The following is a 23828-nucleotide window of genomic DNA, read 5'->3' as shown; positions in this document are numbered from 1 at the left end:
CATACTGTTTCTGCCACTGCCACCCCATTCCAAATTTCATGTGTGATGTCCCAATTTCCGTATCCTATGATGGAAAATCTGGACACCCAGTACCCCCAGCTGTTCCTGGCTCAATTTGATCTCCCTCTATGGAGTTCCACTTGGGCCTGTTCTCCTGACCTTAAACTCTAGATTTATCTGGGCTTTCCACAGAGCTCACCTGTGCTTCTCCCCTTTCTCTCAAGGCTTTGCTTGGTGGTGATGGGACAGTTAGAAAACATATTAAATTGCCCCCTAACAGCACACAAGTCTCCTTAAGGAGGGCCTTAATGAGTGCATTCAATGGGAGGAATTTCAGATTGCTTTGCTAGTAGGAGAGATGGTTTTGAACAGAGGGGCCTGTTTCATACCTCACAAATCATATCGTTATAGACAATTGCCTTATAACTCTAAGTAAGTTTAAGACTAGCCCTGCTGAAAATCACAGGGTGGGTTGGGTAGGGAAGGGGCATTTGGATTTACTCTGTGTTGTCTCTACAAATTGGTAAGGGTTGTCTACTAAACTTGTACATTTCTCGTTCTTCTTACTTACCCATCCCCCTCCCAAATGGCTCATTTAGTTAGATGTATTCTCTGCACTAAGGTGTGTATGTGCATGAAGTGAGTGCTGAAAGGAAGGAGAAATAGAGAGAATGATGCAGAAGGAATGCATACAAGTGCATGAGCAAGCTCATATAGGAAGAAGGGTGCTTTTCTAAGGACCTGAAATAGGTCTTTATCTGGAAGGAACATAAATTAACTAATAGTATATCTTAAGAGGCCCAAAGATCACCCCAACCCCAGTCTTTCACTTAATGTGCTAGAGGATAAACCCTGGAGAATGTCACTGAGGAGTTAGGAAGGGAGATCAGCTTTTTTTATTCACTGAAGCAATCAATCATTAAAAAACCTCAGGAGTCAGCCCCCTGCTGGCCTGTACAGTAGGAGTGGTATCTATTTCCAAGACTGCATTAAGCTGTATCTGATTGACAGGCAAATTCAATTCCTCCCTTTGATTTTTTAATGGCTGCTGACATAATGTGCTATATTGCCTTTAATTAAGACCAAGCTTACATCTTGAGTTTTGAATGTGTTTCTTTTTTTTGCCACTAGGGAGCAGATCAATGCACACTAGATATGTTCTGTGGACAGGAGGTTTCATTTCTGACAAATTTGGCCACAGTTGGTGCTAAAATGTAATTCTTTCATCAGGGAGAGCCAATTCCATAGCTGTACTCTGGTGGAGGCACAACCTGGAAATGACAAGAGTTTCTAAACCTACTCATGGCCTAAGATTTCCTTGCAGTTTTTGTGCACAAAGCAGGGAGGCAAGGTAGTCACAGATGCTGCACTGGTCCCAGCCTGATGTGAGCCAACAAGTCATGGAGAAGCAATGAATGAAAGTGTGTATGTGAGCAAATGTGTATATACAGAGATGTCTGGCAATATTGCTCTCTCAATGCTGAATCAGTCCTATAGGCTCATTAAGTGTTTATCCTACATCACACTAATTTCCTGCTTGGCTGCAATTTTACTAAAGCAGAGCATGTTGCCTTCACCACCAGGGCCACTGAGCAGCAGAGATTTATAGGGAAAAGGTGAGTAAGGGTTTAGTACGAAGTGTCAGACATCTTCTGCCTCTTTGCCTTTCTTGCTGGCCCACAAACCACATGGTGTCATTTTAATCCTCATAACACTGATTGTCCTCAGGATGTGTCATAATCAAATGTACCTATGTCCATGTCTGGTAGCCAGACAGGTTCACATTAACAGGATGGGTGCTAGCCCTATAGTGCTTGAGCTGCTACTTTAGTTACCATGGTTTTTAAAGTGCCAACCTATATGTATTGTTTCATAATAAAGGTAGTAAGTGCAAAAATATTTGAAATTTTAAAATTTATTTTACCCAATTTTACATTTCAATCCCTCCCTAGAAGAAACTCTGTACTCACTAGCAGTTAATCCACATTCCACCCTACTCCCACTCCAACTGTAGGTGACCACTTACCGGTATCTACTTTCTGCCTCTAAATTTTCTTATTCTGGATTTCACATAAATGAAATCCTATTTTGTGTGCCTTTTGTGACTGGCTTATTTCTCTTAACTTAGCATGTTTTCAAGAATCATCCACGTTGTGGCATGTATTCCTTTATACTACTGAATAGTAGTATTCCACTTCATGGATATACCATGTTTTATCTATTTATCAGTTGACAGATATTTGAGTTATTTCCACCTTTTGGCTATTTTGAAGAATGCTGCTATGAACATTTGTATAGAAGTTATTTGGTGGATATATATTTTTATTTCTCTTGGGTATATACCTAGGAGTGAAATCGCTGAGTCATATGGTAATTTAATGTTTAGTGTCTTGAGGCAACACCAGACTGTTTTCCAAAGTGACTGTAATATTGTACATTCCCACCAACAGTGTATGGAAGTTTCAGTTTCTCTACAACCTTGCCAACCCTTGTTATCATCTGAGTTCTTGTTTCTAGCGAAGTAGGAAGTGGTATATCATTATGGTTTGGATTTGTATTTCCCTGCTAATGATGCTGAGGATCTTTTCCTGTGCTTCTTGGTCATTTGTATATCTTCTTTGGATAAATGTTTATTGAGATCCTTTGCCCATTTTAAAATTGGATTATTTTATCTTAATTATTGAACTATAGGAATTTCTTATGTATTCTAGATATAAGTCCCTTATCAGATGTACAGTTTGCAAATATTTTCTCCAATTATGTAGGTTGTCTTTTCACTTCTTGCTAATATCTTTAGAAGCACAAGCTAAAGCTTTTAGGCCATAATCTAAGATTCTAATAATTTGTAAATACAAGTGTTTTATTTTTCAATGTAAATTTTTGGGTTCTTCATTTCAAGTATATAGAAATACAATAATTTTTTGTGTATTGATTTTGTATTTTGCAACCTTGCAGAATTCATTTATTAGTTCCAGTAGTTTTAATGGATTTCTTAGGAGTTTTATACACAAGATTAAGTTATCTGTGATTAGAGATAATTTCACTTCTTTCTGTCTAATATACATGACTTTTATTTCATTTTCTTACCTAATTTCCCTGGTTAGAATCCCCAGTACAATGTTGAATAGAAGTGATAAGAGCAGACATCCTTATCTCATTCCTAATCTGAGGAGACAACATCCATTCTTTCATCATTAAGTATATTAGCTGTGGTTTTCTCAGATGTCTTCTGTCAAGGTTGCGTGTCTTTAACCTGAAAGGGTATTGGATTTTACAAATGCTTTTTCTGCATCTGTTGAAATGACCATGTGGTTTTGCTTCTGTTTTATTGATATGGTGTATTACATTAAATTGATTTTCATATATTAAAGCAACCTTGCATTCCTTACAAATCCTACTTGGTCATAATGTATAGTTCTCTTTATATATTGCCAGATTCAGATTGCTAGTATTTTATTGAGGATTTTTGCATCTACATTTATAAGAGATATTTTCATGCAGTTGTATTTTTTTTCTGTGATGTCTTTGATTGAATTTTTTAAAGGTAAAATATATTCCTAAATCCCAGAGGGAGTTTTTTTTTTTTGTATGTCTGTGCCTTTAGCCTTTCACTTTTTTCTAACTTTCCTCTGCTTTGTCTTAATACATAGTTGTCATCAGCCTAGCCCCATTTCCAATCAAAAGGTATTTCTACCAGGGTTTAGCAAGCTGTGGGTGTGCATTGGGGAGTGGTGGGTTCATAAAGTGACTTTAAAAATAAGATAAATGTATTACAGAACTTTTGTGTGAAAGAGAAAAAAACCCTGGTGAATGAAAGTATCCAGCACCTGGGCAGATACCTGATATTTTATAACAAATCACAACAAAAACACTACAGAGAAATTTGGGTGTAAAAGGTCTTTTATGACTCTCACCTTAATAATAGCAAGATTTAGTATCTTCCCTCACATTTTGCAGGGTTGCCACTATTGAATTGTATATTTTAAATGGCTTAATTGTATGTAAACCATATCTCAATAACAATATTATATAAAAAGATGTGTTGACCATTTTAAAAATCAAAATTATACAAAAGTACAAAAGTAGAAAAATAAAATCCCCTTCTTGTCCCTAGTCCCATTCCTCAGAGGAAACCATCACTAAGAATTTGGTGACTACCCTTTCAGACGTTTTTTTATAAACATAAATGATATATATATGTAATATATATGTGTATATTAAATGGGACAGTACTACTCCTTATTTTTTTCATTTAATATCTCATAAACAACTTTCTATCAGCACATATTTATCTCCACTCTGCTCTGTGATGTCTTTGGTAGGCCATATTATAGATATACATGTGTCTTTTTGGTTTCTATGGCTGCTTTTACAAGACCTTTTCCTTCCTTTCCAGGGTTAAGGGAAACATGGAGACCAAATCCCTGTCCCATGAAAGCACCTTCATGTTGGATCCTGAGCCTGAAATGCCAGCAAGTAAAATGAACCCTTCTCCAGAGCTCCAGAGGGGCAGATCTCTGGAGGTAATAGTGAACTCGAACATCAGTGCCTAATTGGACTACTCTTCTTCCATTTCCTATTCCTAACCCACCAGAAGAGAAGGAAGGGAGAATTTAGCCCTACTTCTTAGTTGATTCTATCCCCACAGGGCTGTTGTAAACATTGAATGAGAGAATGCACAAATATATGATGTACTTACCTGGTGTCTGGAACATAGTGTTGGCTGGTATTACCATATTCATTTCTTCTGAGATACCCAAGAATGCTTTAAGTATTATGACAGTGACAGCCCGCTGTTGATGTGCAAGCATTCCAACCCTCATGTTTTTTCTTTCTGTCTTCCACAGAGATCTCATGTTTCTAGAACTCTATCTAGCGCTGGTGGTATGTCTAGAGCTGTTTCTGGAACTCTGCATGAAGTTGTACCCCATTATGTGTCCAGAAGTGGAATCTGGGTTTCAGGCTCCAAGATCACTGAGGTAATAGAGTGTAATTGTTCAAAATAGGAGAGCTGAGTCATATGGATAGACATATGCTTGAAATCTTGCTATGATACTTATTGGCTCTGTAACCTTGGATTGACTGCTTAATTTCCCTGAGCTTTCATTTCCTCATCTAACTCAAAGAGTTTCTTGTGACAAGTGAATGAAGACTCACAGAGGGTAAAAAAATTGCTTAAGCTCACTGATAGTAAGTGATAGACCTGGAAAACTGACCCAGTTGTGTTGACTTTAAAACCTATGGTCTTTCCATTACCACAGTCCCTCAGATTTCAACTTCTCTATACCTACTTCAATGGGGAGAAGGGTACAGCTTTAGCTTCCATAAAATTCTGAATGTATATAGCACAGCCTTACCTCCAGCTAATCCTAACTATTGCTCAGTCAATTTTCTGGAGTTCTGATCTAGAAATGCTCTAGGGAAAGCTGGAGATACTACCAGTGATGTAACTCTTACTAGCTACCTTCCTCCTTATCTCAGCTTTATACCCAAAGATTTATACCTGTGTAACTGGAAAGGCCACACAGAGAAGAGAGCTTTCTCCACCGAAGAGCTGATTATTTTGCATTTGGAAAAAGATTACTTGAATTTATTTTTGATAAGCCTGCTTAAGACCCCATATCTCTCACTCTTTTATGTACTGTGCACAGAAGTTCTGCTGTCTACATTAGCCATAAAGGATGGAGAAGCAAACACTGAAATGGTTGGCAGTGGTGCTGATCTTGTGGTTGTAAAGCAAATCCTTGGACAGCAAACTGTTTCCCTCTTGCACTACAGTAGGAAAAGTCACTTCCATGAACTTTCCAGTCCAGTTTTAAATATCAATAGCAGCTTTTGCTTGTCTCTATAGCTATACACCCTTGCCATCAAGTGTCCAAAATCCAGGTCTACATGACTATACAGGGTTATTTCTCATATTCATAAAGGAGAAATGTGTTTGTTGGGTTCCTCTCTTTCTTCCTTTTCTCTCAATTCCCGGCAAGAGGGAGACTCATAGCAGATAGTCAGTTTTTTAAAAAGGTTGTTTTTAATGTGAAAATTAAAGGAAAAAGATTCTAGGGTCATATCCTCTCACAATGAAGAGGTGGGTAAAACCCAAAGGCAAGTTGTATTAAATATCTTCTTTGGGCCCACACCTTATACCGTTGGCCTACTCATTTAGTCCATGGCCTGGGAAACAGGGCTTAAGACATCTTAGAGTGTTAACTGAATCTGAGTCGTCAACAACCAGATTGACTTTTGCATGGGAAACTTCCCTTAAGTACCGAGGTGACAACCCAAATGATAAGGTAGTTGATAAGGTAAATCAAGGGTGCTCACACCCACTACTGCATAAACACTGGGAAAGTATGAAAAGAAAAAGCTGGGAAAATATGAAGATTCTTAATGGATTAAGTGAGCAACTGGGAAGTCATGGGAGAGGAAATTAAGGTACACTGTTCTGTTAGAAATACCAAGACTGAGCTAGTTTTTATCCCGTGCTAGATTTTCACCTGATGTCCTATCTGAAGTTTTAGGAATCTGGGTGCCTAGATTACTCTCTAAGACATTTCATGTTATTTTTTTGTTGTTTTTTTTAAAAAAAAATATTTTAATTGTTCAAGTACAGTTTTCTGTATTTTGCTCCCATCCCAGCCCACCCACCCAGCCTTCCCCATCATGTTATTTTTAATAGCTTTATTTTTTAATTTAATTTTATTTCTAAAAATATTTATTTATTTTTAGAAAGAGGGAAGGGAGAGAGAAAGAGAGGGACAGAAACATCAATGTGTGGTTGCCTCTAACATGCCCCCAACTGGGGATCTGGCCCACAACCCAGGCATGTGCCCTCACTGGGAATCGAACTGGTGACCCCTTGGTTCACAGGCCTGCACTCAATCCACTGAGCCACACCAGCCAGGGCTAATAGCTTTTCTTTAAGAAAAAACAACCTTATTTATTTATTTTTAGAGAGGGGAAAGAAGGGAGAAAGAGAGGGAGAGAAACGCCAATGTATGAGAGAAACATTGATTGGTTGTCTCCTTCACACCCCCAGTTGGGGACCTGGCCTGCAACCCAGGCATGTGTCCTGATCAGGAATTGAACTGGCAACCCTTCAGCCCATAGGCCAGAGCTCAATCCACTGAGCCACATCAGCCAAGGCTCATGTTATTTTTATCTGAGGATAAATAGATAAGAAGATATAATAGATTATTAGCAATTTTGTTGTTGAATAAAAATGAACTCAGTAATTTAAGAAACTGAGACTGCAAAGCAATGTTTCTTACTACTCACAAGCTCAACTCTCCCTCTACAGCCCTTCTTAAGGAAGCAGGCACACTTCTTCTGATTGTTGCCTTTAAATTTCCTGAACTTGAGTATGGAACATCACTTTCCTGGCCCGTATACTTAGGAGACAGACAAGAGCACACAGTGTGCCTCTTGAACATGGATTATAAAGGCAAACAGAACTTTCAAATTCTTGCTCTGCCACTGTGAGAATTAGGGCCAGTTATGTAATTTCTCAAACCTGGTTTTCCCCATCTGTAAAATGGAGACCACAAGAATGAATGCTTAAAACACAGGTGGCAAACACAAGGCCTGCAGGCCAAATCTGGCCCTCCATCTTGTTTTATCCAGCCCAGCACCTTGTTTCTACCTGGTGCCAGCGCTGAGCTCCTTGTCCCTAGTTAAGGAGTAGTTATATTTATACAGTCCTAACATTACATTCAGCCCTTTGAAGGCAGCTGCAAGGCTGATTTGGCCCTCAGTGAAAAGGAGTTTGACACTCCTGGCTTAAAAGAAGTGTTGTAAGGTTCAAATTAAAATACGTCTGTGGGGACTATTCCTTCCCTGGCAGTGTAAAAGATCTGAAATCAACAACCAATCTCTACCTTAAGATCCAAGAAAGAGAAGGGCAAACTAAACCCAAAGCTTGTGTGAGAGGGTGTGTGAGAGGCAATCAATTGATGTCTATCTCCCTCTCTTTCTCCCTCCCTTTCCCTCTCTCCAAAAATAAATAAAATCTAAAAAGAAAACAATCCCATTTCCTATTGCAACAACAACAACAACAACAAAAAAACAATAACTTTAACTAAGGAGGTAAAAGACCTGTACTTTTACAGGAGAATTATAAGATGCTAAAGAAAGAAATTGAGAAAGATACAAATAAGTGTGGAAGCATGTACCATGTTCATGGATAGGAAAAATTAACATCATTAAAATTTCTATATTACCCAAAGCAATCTATAGATTCAATGCATTTCCTATTAAAATACTAATAGCATATTTCACAGATCTAGAATATTCCAAAAATTTATATGAAACCACAAAAGATCCCAGATAGCCACATCTCACAAGCAACAAGAGCACACTCATAATTTGGAGGAAAGCACACATTTTAACTTTTCCTTTTTATACTCCTCCTTAACAGATCCCACCAATGCGCTCACAGCAACCCAGCATACGTCCACCTGTTACAGGATCTGAGACAATCTGTAAGGACTTTGAAAAAATCTCTGTTGGTGCTCAGCCACCTAAGACCCCACGAAAGGCTTTATCACAGAAGATCTTGTCATTGAAGGTGAGTGTCAGTCCCATCCTAAGTGGCAAGTTGCTGGGGGCAGGGATGGGGGGTGGTTAAGTGGAGCACAAGTAGGAGGCATAGTTTCTTCTTGAGTTTTCTTTTTTCCTGCTATAGGGAGATATTTGGGGAAGGAGATTTTTTAGCAGGATATTTTTTCCTGCTAATACTAGGGAGATATTTGGGGAAGGAGATGCCATTCTTGGCTTTTGATTGCATGTTGGTTTACATTTTATGTCGAATTCTAAAAGCCAAATAATGTCTTCATTTTGTAAGCAATGGAAGGCAGTATCTGAACAAAAAATAGTTTCCAGATGTTTTCAGTTATTTCAGGAAGAAAACAATGGATATTCTTATGGAAGTAAAACCTCTATAGTTTTAAATGCTGAAATCTCAATAGGGCATGAAGAATTGCTTGAGAGACATATATCCATATGAAGAAATCATTTGACACATGAGAGGACATGCATGTGTATTCATACATTTAGGTTTGTCAACCAAAAATATGCATCAACAATTGGAATACAAATAGATTGTACCCATATCAACATTTTGAGTTTCAAACTAATGTGTGGTTATTTTAATTGGTTGTTATTGAACTTGAGAGGGCTTTTAGAGTGAAGTAGAATTTTGAACGATTAACATTAGGAACCAAAAAATAAACAGAAATGTAATTTATAATGAAGATAATTGGCCAGTCAGCAAAAAAACCCCTCTGTTTGAAATGTTAAAAAATTCTATGGAAGGGAAGCAGCCTTCAGTTAGATATGTCAACCTCTTCCCCACAAAAAAAAAAAAAAAAAAAAAGAAAAGAAAACAATTAGGTTAGGACCAAAGGTAAAGCGCAGGCTGGTGGTAGTGGAGATGGATGCTCACTGATTTGTGGATTTAGTCTATGACCGTGTTTTCTGCAGAATACCACTAAAACAGATGAATTGGGACAGTGTGAATTGGTGGAAGGATTGAATTAGGTGACATTTTTATTGTGGTAATATTTCATGTAACATGTACTTTTGCATATTAAAGTGTATGATTCAGTGGCTTTAAGTACATTCACAATATTGGCAACCATCCTCACTATCTAGTTCTAAAATAGTTTTTTTCCCCTCCAAATGGAAGCCACAAACCTATTAAGCAGTCACTCATCATTCCTCCCTCCTCTCTGGATTTATCTATTCTGCATACTTCATATAAATGTCATCATATAGTACATGGCCTTTTGTGTTTGGCTTGTTTAACTTAATATTTCTTTTAATCCTCACCTAAAGATAGACATATTTATTGTTTTTGAGAGACAGAGACAGAAACAGAGACAGAGACAGAGACATTGATGTGACAGAAACATTGCATGCCTTCTGTATGCACCCCAACCAGAGACCTGGGGATTCGGCCTGGAGCCTAAGGGCTTGCCATCCAGGCAAGGCTAGCATAATGTTTTAAAACTTCATCCATGTTATAACACATATCGGTACTTCAGTCCTTTTTAAAGCTGAATAATACTTCATTGTATGGATGTACTATGTCTTGTTTAGTTCTACACCTATTGATGAACATTTGGTTCTTATCTACATGTTGGTTATTGTAATTAGTGCTGATGAATATTCATGTATAAGTGTTTGTTTGAACACCTGTTTTCAATTCTTTTGAATATATACTTGGGAGTAGAATTGCTGGGTCATATGGTAATTCTGTGTTTAACTTTTTGAGGAGACATCAAAATGTTTTCCCTAGCAGCTCTACCCCTTATATTCCCACCAACTATGTATGAGGGTTCCAATATCTCCAAGTGCTGACCAACACTTGTTATTTTTTATTTTTTTTTAAATAGTCATTCTAGTGGGTGTGAAGTGATATCTCATTGTGGTTTTGATTTGCATTTCCCTACTGATTAGTAGTGTTAAGCATCTTTTCATGTGTTTATTGACTATTTGTATATCTTCTTTAGGGAAATGTCTACTCAAGTTCTTTGCCCATTTTTAAATTGGGTGTTTTTCTTGTGTGTGTGTGTGTGGTTTTTTTTTTGCTGTTGTTGAGTTGTAAGAGTTCTTTATATATTCTGGGTACCAGCCCCTTACCAGATATATGATGTGCAAATATTTCCTCCTACTCCATTAGTTGTCTTTTAACTCTATCAAGAGAACATATTGGTCAAAATTATAAACATTTTAAATCATTTTTTATTGTTGTTCGAATACAGTTGCCTCCATTTTCCCACCACCACTTTCCCCTGCCCAACCCACCCCCACCTCCCACCCTCAATCCTATCCCCCTTTGGCTTTGTCCATGAGTCCTTTATACATGTTCCTTGATGACCCTTCCCCTCTCCACTGTTATTTACCTTCTCCTTCCCCTTTCCCTTTCATTACTGTCAGTTTGTTCTTAATTTCAATGTCTCTGGTTATATTTTGCTTGCTTGTTTGTTTGGTTGATTAGTTTCCACTTACAGGTGAGATCATGTGATATTTTGATGAAGTTCAATTTATTGATTTTTTTTTATTTATTCACTAGAGAGAGAGAGAGAGAGAGAGAGAGAGAGAGAGAGAGAGAGAGAGAGAGAAACAGAGAGAGAGAGAGAAACAGAGAAACATCAATGTGCGGTTGCTGGGGGTTATGGCCTGCAACCCAAGCATGTACCCTGGCTGGGAATCGAACCTGCAACACTTTGGTTCGCAGCCCACGCTCAATCCACTGAGTTACGCCAGCCAGGGCAATTTATTGATTTTTTTCTTTTGGTACTTATGCTTTTGGTGTCATATAGTTTACAGTGTACAAATCTTGTACCTCTTTGGTTACATTTATTTCTAAGCATTTTATTCTTTTTTAGAATTATATTTATTTATTATAGAGGGGAAGGGAGGGATAAAGAGAGGGAGAAAAACATCAGTGTGTGAGAGAAACATGGATAGGTTGCCTCTTGCATGTCCACAACCAGAGCCCTGGCCTGCAGCCCAGGTATGTGCCCTGGCTGGGAATCGAACCTGGGACACTTTGGTTCCCAGCCCGTGCTCAATCCACTGAGCTATGCCAGCCAGGGGCATTTTGTTTATTTTTTTGACTAATTGCTCTGATGAGAATTTCTAGTAGAATGTCAAATAAAAGTGGCAAAAGCAGACATTATTGTCCTGTTCCTGATCTTAGGGGGAAAACTTTCCATTTTTCACCATTATGTATGATGTTAGCTGTGGGGTTTTCATATGTGTATTCTATCCTTAGTTTGCTACGTGTTTTTAGCATGAAAGGTTTTTGGATTTTATCATACGCTTTTTTATACTTCAGTTGGGATGCTGCTAGTTGTTTTCCTTCATTCTATTAATAAGGTATATTACACTGAGTGATTTCATATGTTGAATCTCCTTGCAATCCTGAGATAAATAACAAATGCTCATGAGGTATAATTGCCTTAATATGCTGTTGGATTTGGTTTGCTAGTATTTTTTTGCATGTGTATTCATGAGAGAGATATAGGTCTATAGTGTTCTTGTGATGCCTCTATTGTGCTTTAGAATCATAGTAATGCTGGCCTCACAGAATCTGGAAGTGTATTCCCTTTCCTATTTTTTTTTTTGAAAAATTTGTGAAGGATTGGTGTTAATTCTACTTTAGAATCTTGGTAGAGTTCACCAGTGAATCCATCTGGTTCTGGTCTTTCCTTTGTTGGGAGGTTTCGATTACTGATTCCGTAGCTTTATTTGTTAGAGGTCTATTCAGATTTCCTGTGTCTTCTTGAGTCAATCTGGGTAGTTTGTGTGTGTTTAGGAATTTATTCATTTCATCTAGGTTATGTGGTTTGTTAATATATTATCATTATTCATAGTAGTGTCTTAATCTTTTTTATTTCTCTAAGGTCAGTAGTAATTATGCCCTTTCACTTCTGATTTTAGTAAGTTGTGTCTTTTCTCTTTTTTCTTAGTCCATCTAGCTAAAGATTTGCCAATTTTGTTTTACTTTTCAAAGAACCAACTTTGATTTCATTAATTTTCTATTCCTTGTTTCATTATTTCTGTTTTAATCTTAATTTATCTCCTTCCTTTTGCTATCTTTGGGTTTAGTTTTCTTTTCTCTTTCTAGTTCCTTAAAGCAAGAGGTTATTGATTTGAGATCTTTCCTCTTTTTTAACATAGACATACACAGCTATAAATTTCTGAGGATTGCTTTTGCTGTGTGATGGGTTTTGTTATGTTACATTTTAGGTTTCATTCATGTCAAAGTATTTTTTAACTTTTGATTTCTTCTTTAACCTATTGGTTGCTTAATGGTATGTTGTTTAATTTCCATCTACTTGTAAGTTTTCCACTTTTCCTTCAGTTATTGATTTTTAGTTTCATTACAGTGTGGTCAGAGAAGATACTTTGTATGATTTCAATCTTTTAAATTTTATTAGGACTTATTTTGTGCCTTAATATATGGTCTATCCAGTAGAATGTTCCATGTGTACTTCAGAAGAATGTGTATTATGTTCTTTTCTTTTAAGATTTTATTTATTTATTTTCAGAGAGGGAAGGGAGGGAGAAAGAGAGAGAGAAACATCGATGTGTGGTTGCTGGGGGTCATGGCCTGCAACCCAGGCATGTACCTTGACTGGGAATTGAACCTGCGACACTGGTTCGCAGCCCACGCTCAATTCACTGAGCTATGCCAGCCAGGGCACATATTATGTTCTTGTTGGATGGAATACTCTGTATATATATTTTAGGACCCTTTTTATTGTTTAAAGTCCTCTTTCCTTTTGATCTTCTATTTGTTTATTCCTTATTTTTAAAAAGATTATTTGTTTGTTTTTAGAGAGAGGGAAAGGGAAGGAGAAAGAGAAGGAGAGAATCATCAATGTGTGGTTGCCTCTCACGTGCCCCCTACTGGGGACACAGCCCCTCAACCCAGGCATGTGCCCTGACTGGGAATTGAACTGGTGACCCTTTGGTTTGCAGGCCCACACTCAATCACTGAGCTACACCAGTCAAGGCTATTCCTTATTTTAAAAACATTTTTATTTATTGATTTTTTGAGAGAGAAGGAGAGAGAGAGAGAGAGAGAGAGAATCATTGATTTGTTGTTCCACTTATTGATGCATTCATTGGTCGATTCTTGCATGTACCCTGACCAAGGATCAAACCCACAACCTTGGCGTATTGGGATGATGTTGTAACCAACTAAGCTACCCCACCAGGGTCTGTTTATTCATTATAAAGTGGGATACTAAAGTCTCTAACTATTATTGTAGAACTATCTATTTCTCCCTTCAATTCTGTTGACTTTTTCTTCATGTATTTGGTGGTAGGTCTGTTGTTTGGTGTTTATATATTTATGATTTTTTATTTTTATGATGTATTGAACCTTTTAATCAGTGCATAATGTCCATCTTTGTCTCCTATAACAATTTTGAATTAAATTAAGTTTTGTTTGATATTAGTATTGCCACCTCAGCTCTCTTTTGGTTATTATTTGCTTAGAATATCTTTTATCATCCTTTCACTTTCAACCTATTTATGTCTGGATCTAAAGTGAATCTCTTATAGACAGAATATAGATAGATCATGTCTTAAAAATCCATCTTGTCAATTTCTGCCTTTTGGTTGGAGAATTTAATTCATTTACATTCATAGTAATTACTAATAAGAAAGGAGTTGTCTGCCATTTTGTTCTTTTCTCTATATATTTTATATCTTTTTTGTTCTTTTATTCCTTCATTACTAACTTCTTTTGGATTTAATTGATTTCCTTTTAGCATATGATTTTCATTCCCTTTTCTATATATTTTAAAATTATATTCTTAGTGGTTACTTTGGGAATTACAATGAAGAAAACTACATAACATTTTAAGACATATAGTCTCCTTATTAATTTGAATAAACTAAATATGTATTTTATAAGTTAATGAATAGAGTTAAATTATTTGTAGTTAACATTTCCAAGCATCAGTTTAAACATTTTTCCTGCTTCAGTGTAATACACTCTCTATTAAAAAATTCAAGAACTGAGTTAGGTTTCTATAGGTTAAATGTTGGGCTGGCTGGCAAAGTGTCTAGTCTTTGGTGGTACAGTCAAACTATACCCAGGTATGAGTTACTTAGCTAGTCCCATCATACTTCCTGGTTTATTAGTTTAATATGGTGAGCACAAGGGTGGAGGGGGTAGGTGGCAGTACCAGCAGCAATAACAGCAGCAGTAGCATCCCCAGAAGTAGCTGTAATAGCTGTAGTCACCAGCTTAACCAGATGAGCTGGCATGGGTGCTTCTCTGATCTCCTCATAAATGATGATCTCCAACTCTTGTATCCCCCAAAGCCTTCCCAGAAACCCAGCTGAGCATCAGTCAATCTCAGTGAGCAAAGGGGAAAACAAAATCATTCAAGTAGAAAGTCAGACTAAAAGATTATTAAATTTCTACTCTCTCAAAGGAGTCTTTCCAGGTTTGCTGTCATACTCTTTCTTCTGAGCTGATGTCTCCTACTTGTGATGGTGGGACAAACATCTTATCTTTCAGGGACTCAGTAGCCTTTTTATCCTAAGCTAACTTTCTCCCCCAAGTGCCCCGTGGAAGAATAAGAAGGACTGCTTAAGCCCTTGCTGTCTCAGCTTATTTCTTCCACATGCCCTTGGGTGAAGAGTTGGGTGCTTTGACCCTTTCAGTTCTAGTTAGCAAAGCTTGTTGTTTCCTCCCTGAGTCATCTTCCCCTTTGAGTACAGGTGAGATGGGCAATGAGGATGAACAAGTATTTCTTTTTTAATGTATTTTTAAACTTATATTTTATTGTTTATGCTACTATAGTTGTTCCAGTTTTTCCCTCTTTGTCCCCCTCCATACACCCCCCACTCCTTCAGGCAATCCCCACACTATTGTAGATGTCTATGGGCCATACATACATGTTCTTTGGCTACTCTCTTCTCTATACTGCACTTTACATCCACATGGCTATTCTATAACTACCAATTTGTACTTCTTAATCCCTTCACCTTTTTTGACCATCCCCCTGACTCCCTCCCATCTGGCAACTGTAAAAACATTCTCCGTATCTATGATTTTGCTTCTGTTCTACTTGTTTGTTTATTTTGTTTTTTAGAATAAACTATTGATAGATATGTATTTATTGCCATTTTATTGTTCATATTTTTTATCTTAAAGAAGACCCTTTAACATTTCATGTGATACTGGTTTGGTAGTGATGAATTCCTTTAGCTTTTTCTTGTTTGGGAAGATCTTTACCTGTACTTTTATTCTAAATGATATCTTTGTTGAGTAGAGTAATCTATGTTGTAGGTCCCTGCTTTTCATCATGTTGAATATTTCTTGCCAATCTCTTCTAGCCTGCAAAGTTGTTTTTGAGAAATCAGCAGATAGCCTTATGGGTGCTCCCTTGTAAGTAACTAACTACTTTTCTCTTGTTGCTTTGAAGATTCTCTCTTTGTCTTTAGCTTTTGACATTTTAACTATGATATGTCTTGGTGTGGTCATCTTCACATCCATCTTGTTTGGGATTCTCTGTGCTTCCTGGACTTGTGTGTCTATTTCCTTAACCAAATTAAGGAACTTTTCTTTCATTATTTTTTCAGATAGGTTTCCAATGTCTTAGTACCTCTTCTCCTTCCAGCACCCCCATGACACTAATGTTGGACCTCTTGAAGTTGTTCCAGAGGCCCCTTTCACTATCCTCATGTTTCTGGATTCTTTATTCTTCTTGCTGTTCTGATTGGTTGGTTTTTATTTTCTTGTATTCCAAATTGCTAATTTGACTCTTTGCTTCATCCACTCTGTTGCTCATTCCCTATAAATTGTTTTTTATTTCAATTAGTGTATCCTTTGTTTCTGACTGGATTTTTAAAAAAAGATTTTATTTTTTATTTATTTTTAGAGAGGGAGGGGAGGGAGGGAGAGAGAGAGAGAGAGAGAGAGAGAGAGAGAGAGAGAGAGACATCAATGTGCAGTTGCTGGGGGTCATGGCCTGCAACCCAGGCATGTACCCTGACTGGGAATCGATGAATTTTTTTTTTATGCTGTTGAGGTCCTCACTAAGTTCCTTGAGCATCCTTATAACCATTGTTTTGAGCCCTGCATCTGATAGATTGCTTATCTCTATTTTGTTTAGTTCTTTTTCTGGAGTTCTGTTATTTCATTTGGGCCATGTTTCCTGTCTCCTCATTTTCCTATCTCCTCCTGTCTGCCTCCCTACATTCCTTTCTATCTATTATGCAGAGTTGCTACATCTCCTAAGCTTGGTTGAGTGGCCTAATGTAGTAGGTGTCCTGTATAGACTAGTGGCAGAGCCTCCCCTATTACCCAAACTGAATACTCAAGGTGCACACGCTGTGTGGGCTGTGTGTACCATTTTTATTGTAGTTGAGCCTTAATTGCTGTTGGCATGCCCAAGGTCCGCCACTGACTGTGTTCTGACCTGGGTCACACAACATAAGCTACAAAGTGATCTTTAGGTTGCTGCTACTTGTGCTGGACTTGGAGGTACCCAGATGAGTCCAAGCTGTGAACCAAGGCCAGCTGCTGCTTAGTGCTGGGCCTGGGGCAACTTAGCAAGATATAAAGGGCACACTGAAGCTAGATGCTGCTTGTTTGAGAGATGCTGCTTGTTTATTTTATATATTTTACAACTTCCCTTATACTTACTAGTAAATTTTTAAAAAACTATTCAAATAAACTCTCTGGATCTCTGGACTGTGTTTGTCAAAGTATGGTCTGAGAACCTCTCAGCATCAGAATCACCTGAAGTGGGTGTTGAAAAAGTACATTTAAGGACATATCAAGACCTGTCAAATAAGACTGTCAGGGGAGGGGCCTTGCTATAGGCTTCACAGGCTCTCTGAATGAGTCTTCTGGGGACTAGCATTGCAAACCACTGTCTTGTCCTCTGGCATGAAGAGAAAGTGTCCCATTTCCAAACAGAAGCACAGAAAATTCCCAAATAATCCCATTAGTTGCCTTAAAACAGAAACCATCAATGTCTGGATTTCCCCTGGGAAGTGGGGCTCTTTTGAAGGCCCTACCTGTTCTTCCCTCAGCTATATGGGTTTGGAGAAACCTAGAAAAGTTACCATAAGAGCCAACCACAAGATTTTATGAGGTATCAGAGAAAAGCAAACTTAACCCCTTCCTGGTAGGTTTTTGAAAGAAAATTGAGGGAAGGAAATGGGATTCCTTTCTCTACTTTCCCTTCCCCACCTCTCCTGCAAACTATTCCTCCTTCCTTGTATGCTGAGTGCCAACATACCCTCTTTCTACCCAACATCAGATGTTTTCATTCCTTTTCCTGTGTGTTAGAGGGAGGTTAGCACAGACAGCTTCTGGTTAACAGCTAGAGTTAAATGAGCTCCTTTTACCTCAACATCTGTAAGATGTGCCAGGCCTAGTGTCTACTAACATAGAATCTTTCTGGGGAAAGAATTAGGGTTATGCCAGAAGAAGGGATCCTCAGCACTGGTTGATAGGGTTGCTCGACACTCCTTTGTTGTTAGTTGGGGTAAGGTGGCTCTTTGAAAAAAATAAAACACATTTTAGTATTTTCATCAAGCATTTTTTGGAAAGAACCATCACCCTGGGGAAAAACTCACACTGAAACTGTCTGGGGGGTTTGACATTGGAATACTGGGGAGCTGGGTTCTATGTGAGCCATTAAGCCAAAGGCTCAAAAAGCAGGTGGTCCTTGGAACATCTCCACGAGGAGAAGTATAGCTCTCCAGGAACTGCAGGAACACCCTGAAGCGTGAAAACTTTTCAGAATAGTAAAACAAGACATAATACTCTGTACACTGAATATTAAACTCATATTTCCACAAGGCAACATAAACTAATATATAGTATTGAGAAAGGGGGTTAGATAAATTAACGGATGACACTTGCAGAAAGAAATTAGGACAGGTTTGGGGCCACTCCTAATTTTGTCTGGTTGACTCCACAAAAAATAACTGTACCATTCCTCTCCTTTTTCCTAGAATCCAAAACAGAGTGTTGGGCTGGCTGTATCATCAGTCTGATATCATTAGCACTGTGTTAAGTTCCCAGGCATTGGATTCATAGGCTATAAAAGAACCATATTTGGAACCAAGATAGTAGCAAAGGTTATCACTGGATTAACATACAATGGTGATAAGGAAATGTGAAGGAATGTGAAAGCTGCCAATACCAAAGGGGTCCCTGGTTCTGCATAGAACTAGTTTGGAAAGAAGTAGTGAGTAGACACAATGGAAACTCTGTCCGCCTGCTAAACTATATCATATGCCCTGGTGTCCAAGAGAGAGATGGCTTATCACCTAGCCTTCAAAGGGGCTTATCCTAACACAAATATTTGGAGATTCTTAGGAATGAGAGGTTCTCTAGGGTGTCTTTTTGAGGTGTGAAAAGTGCTATTTTAGGAATCCCTGAGGAGACTGTTTTGAACCCCCTACAGAGGAACCCAACTAGGAACCCAACCATAATGAGGACAAGGTGACATTCTCCATCCCTACACCATTGGGTGTGGGAGCACTCAGTTCCTTAGGGTTCTCCTATCAGCCTAATATACATGAACAGTAATATAAGTAGAAGCAGTGTGCTGTCTATGTAAACTCAGTTTACAGACAAAACCTTTTCCAACCTGATTTTCTTCCCTCTACCAAGCCCTCCTATGGAGAAATCCCAGAACCCTGGTGGCTTTTGAGACACAGATGGTTCTTCTTGCCCCAATCAGCCTCTCCTGCTAATAAAACCAGGCTACAGGACAAGAGAACATGCAAACCTTCTGACCTTGTAGACTCTATTAAATGGTTGGACTCCTATCCTGAGTCCCTGAGTGCTTCCTAAGCAGGGGAGCCACCTGAATTTCTTGTTTCATGTTTTTCACCTGCCAGGGAACAAGCAGAAAGTGTGCACCTTGACACCAATGAGCCTACTGACATGAAGTGTCAAATTGTTGTAGCAAAAAGGGACAATGGCTCATGAGGGATTTCTGCTTTAGGAATTGTTCAGCCAGAGGAATGTCCAATTTTGGAGACCAGTGATAGCATATGGAGTTGACATGTTTCTTTTCTTCCACTTTCTCCAGAGCTCCTTTGAGCCTTCATCTGGACCCATTCGCTCTCAGTCCTTGACCACGTTTGCTGTGCCCACCTCTCCCAGCAGCACCCAGCTGCCCATTGGTTTCAGCACCCCAGCCACTACCCAGGCCTGTTTGGATTCTTCAGCTTCTGAACACAAGATGGCTTTAAACCCCCAAAAACAAAAGAAGAAGAACCCTGAAGCGACTGTAAGTTCTTCAAGAGACCGGGGAATAAACTCATTTATAATAAGAGATGAGTTCCAACCTTTGCAAACTGCACCTAGGAAAGTGGTATAGTTTGGAGGACCCTAAGTAGGGATGGGAACGTCCAGAGCACTGTGCCAGGCTTGAAACCCCCAGAAAGATGAGCAAACATGTATGTAGTTATTGGGATGTCCTATACATGGGGAACTTACATAAAATGAACTGAAGAAAGTAGAAATAACCTAAATTTCCAGGAACTGTTTATTGTCTTAATATCAGGGAATTCACTCAACCCTCTTTGTTGAGGAAATTTAACCATAGCCCAAATCAATATTCTTTTAATTACTAATCAGGTAGGACCCATATGTTACAAATTGCAGCACTGTTCCACTCATTTGGGAAAACTCCAAGCATTCAAAACTCAGCTATTAACACCTCCAAAGATCTCTCAGTGTCACTCTGACATCACAGATTCCCATCACGTGACTTTCTAGAGGCAGAGCTATGCTTAGCAAGCCAATTCTGTTAAAAACATGGCTACAGATCAGACTTGGAGATCTGACAGCAAAGAGAAGTGATAGTTGGTTGCAGAGACAGGCCATTTAGTATAGGGATCAAGAACTTTGCCCACCTTTGCAAGTCCCTCAAAGCTACACTGTATCATAGTCCACTGTAATAGGTCATACTCATTATTTGCCCGAATCACCAAGCAAACTTAAACAAACTATGTTCCCTGATCTGTTTAGAAAGGTAAGGAAGTAATGCCTTTGGAAATGATTTTTACTAAAAGCTAAGAATTAAAATATGTTGATATTTATAAGGATGTGTCACTTAGCTGGAAGATTGATTCACTTTGGTCAAACACCTAATTTCTCAGTGACTATGAGCTATAAGGAAAGGGCTGTAAATCAGAGCTGATAGAGAGTAAATGATTTCATGGTTACAGTATTTTACAGGAAAGGAAATTAAAGCACAAGTAGCTGGCCAAGGTCAAACACTCTGGTTGTAGAGCAAGGGCCAGAATCCATTCTTCTGACTTACAGCCCAATACTCTTTCACCCTGCCATGTTGCTCCTTGCTTATAAATCTCAATTTAGCTTTAGGAAAAGACAAACAAATACAAGTTGAAAAAACAATAGGCCGGGCTGTAGGTCCAGGGGGCCCTCTGGTGGCCGTGAGAGAATTTCCTTGGTTCTGTATCAAGCAGAGGGTGATCAATTACTATACACTAAACACTACATATGCATTATCACCTGGACATTTCACCACAACCTGGGAGAAGGGGAATATTGGCTAAGAGAAGCTTAGTGTGACCCTTTTGAGTTCCTTCTGCATAGCCTAATTGAGAAAAGGCACTCTATAAGAAGGCTGGGACCTAGGGAACTTTTTTCTTGTGACTCTACCTGACATTCAAATGAGTATAAAGGGGTCCAGGATCATATATGACACAGAAGCTGCTCTCAGTTGCTCCCTGCTGTAGAATTTCTTAGGTCTTCAAGTCCCACAGGAGGTTTTCCGTTATCCCAAATTTATAGATGTGGATACGGCTATAGAGAATAATCTGCCCAGGGACTAAACAAATAATCTACAGAGAGTAAACGATGGAGCAGAGATTTGAACCCAGGTCTACCTGACCTCATTTACCCAGAAGTAATTGGGTAGTCTGTTTGCAGTGGCACATCAAATAGGAAGATAAAGAGTTGTATGTTTGCCTTTAAATGCAAGTCATAAAGGCTTACATTAAGCAAATTCTGGACACTATTCAACATGCTGCTACTCTGACATTTCTAAAGTTGCACTGTAATTATCTGAAAGCCTTGTTTATTCTAAACCAGTTTCAACCCCTTCAGTATAAAGACTGAACCCTTCATCTTTTCCTCTCTTCCTTCCCAACAAAACCACGACCCCCTTTCTTCTTTTAAGCTGGAAAGACATAATTCATGTTCTCACTAAATCCCCCCCCCCAAAAAAAAGCCAAGCAAGATTTGAATTTGGCTCCCAGGTCTGATGAAGCAAATTTTGTAATTCTAATGTTGCCAAGAATATGATTGTTGTCAGGCCCAATACCCCATTTTCAGATTTATTGCCCTTTTGTGTGTTTCAGTGTTTTAGAGAGTTCCCTTAAGCATATCACTCAGAAATTAGAAACTTCAAATTAGGTGAAACACTTCCAATAGGTAAAATGATCACCAGGTGATGGATACCATTGGAGATAATTTTCATTGTAAATGGTATTGTGCTTCCAGTGGAACCTTTTGGATATCACGGATGTTTTTCCTGATTTTTTTTCCTTTGGCAACCATGAAGGTGTGGGTGACTACTATATTCTGATTCAAGTTCTTTCTTTTTCCTCTTTTAGGTGAAGCCAAAGCAGGAGGAGCTGAGCTTTCCACTGGTTTCTGAAGAGAAGACTAAAACCAAACCAAAAGCAACTTATGAAAAGAAACCCAAAAAAGACAGTGCAGGTTGGCACATCTTCATCCTCACCCAGAAGCATGTATTACAAGATTAATTGCACGGTGCTATGTAACGGGAGCTATATAGTGATAATTGCCCAGGCCTGCTGTCCTCGGTCCTCAGAGGGCTTTCAATTTAAGATACATACTAATATGATCCCGGTTTCTCCATCTAAACTGCCTAACTAATACCATTGCCACTTGTGTGGGATTTAGATAAAGGGTCATAACTGAATCCTTATTTTGTTTAAATGAATTTCTAACCAGAGGTGTTTTGTGTTTGTTTATAAGTTTCTTTAATCCTAAGTCTAATATGCATGCTGAGTTCCTTAGTGAGCCCAGATACCTGAGGGAAGCCCATGATTTCTACTTTGGCATTTCCCCTCAGCAACAGAACCAGATGATAATAACAGAATTAGCCCAAAAGTAGTTTTTAAAAGTTGTTTTTCTCTTCTCGTAGAGAGAAAAGGTCATACATTAATCTCATATCCATGGGCAGAGAGGGCTGGGGCAGCTGCAGACAAATGTACTTGGCAGCCAACACCCATCAAATCCCCAATAGTAGTGAAAATCTCTTTGAGTGTGTATGTAGATATTGGCTCCAGCTGATGGAAACCTGATTTCAAGCAATACTTGCTTGATAAAATAAAATTCCAGTTCCACAAATTAAGGCAAACAATTATTTCATATCTTTTCCACAAAGAATTTCACATGTGTATTCAAAGACAGGGTATTCCTAAACAAAATTTCCCATGAAAACTAACAAAACTGTTCTGTAACAGAGAGGGAGAGAGAGGAAGAGAGTGAAAAAGAGATAAGTAATCCCTTAATTCCTTTTACTTTCTTTTTATCTTTTCTCATATTTATTTTAACAGTTGTCCCTGTTATGCAGAGGATAGAACTGATTCATTGTCTGTGGGGGCAGATACTGACTGGTTTTCATATAATGGGAATGGTTTGAGTGCATCCAGCTATGCTCAGTGTTGCATGTTGGATATGATGCCACTAGGTGCAGTGAATGATGAGGGAGGGAAGGCAGCGGGAGCACTCCCACCTGGGCATCAAGCTGAGTTCCTTGGTAAAAATATAAAGAGAAAAGGAACAATCTAGTTAATTGTTGCCTTGTGCTTAACCTAAAGCTTATGGAGCAATGCAATTAAGGCTTTCCAAGAGTTTATTTGCATGTATATTACATCAGCTTATTTTCATACAGAAGAGTAGAAATCAGAAGAAAAGGGACCATAATTTTACCCCCCCAGATAATTCCTGTTGATACCTTTCCACAAAAGTAAGCCAATACCTACACATGATGTGAAAATTAAATAGAATTAAGTAGAAAATGTAAATACTAATTAGAAAGTAAAATTTCCCCTTGCCCTGCCCCACTGAGTTTCCTGAAAGATAATCATTGCTGCAAGTACAAAAAATTGTCTTTTGATGTGTCTCACCCTAATGGTGCACCAGGATATTGATATAATGGTAATAAGTCAACCTTGGAATCAATTTATAAAACTCAGATTTCACTTTGATTTTAAAATTTTCAACTGCAGAAGGCTAATAGTGACCAAGTTGCTCTCTGTCTTCTGAA

The 23828-nt window shown here is 38.4% G+C and overlaps 1 protein-coding gene across 1 annotated transcript in view; it reads left to right on the top strand.

Moving 5' to 3' along the window:
- The window catches only part of KIAA1210 (KIAA1210 ortholog), a 38747-nt gene that overhangs the window by 6166 nt on the left and 8753 nt on the right, over positions 1-23828 (top strand). The window contains exons 3-7 of the mRNA XM_045817488.1: positions 4397-4523; positions 4848-4979; positions 8414-8563; positions 19587-19787; positions 22144-22249. Coding sequence (XP_045673444.1) covers positions 4397-4523; positions 4848-4979; positions 8414-8563; positions 19587-19787; positions 22144-22249 — 716 coding nt within the window. The remainder of the gene's footprint in view (positions 1-4396; positions 4524-4847; positions 4980-8413; positions 8564-19586; positions 19788-22143; positions 22250-23828) is intronic.

The sequence above is a fragment of the Phyllostomus hastatus genome, unplaced genomic scaffold, assembly GCF_019186645.2.
Source record: "Phyllostomus hastatus isolate PE091 unplaced genomic scaffold, TTU_PhHast_1.1 phas_scaffold_28, whole genome shotgun sequence".
NCBI classification, from domain to species: Eukaryota; Metazoa; Chordata; class Mammalia; order Chiroptera; family Phyllostomidae; genus Phyllostomus; species Phyllostomus hastatus.
This window is presented reverse-complemented; position numbering and strand designations above follow the sequence as displayed.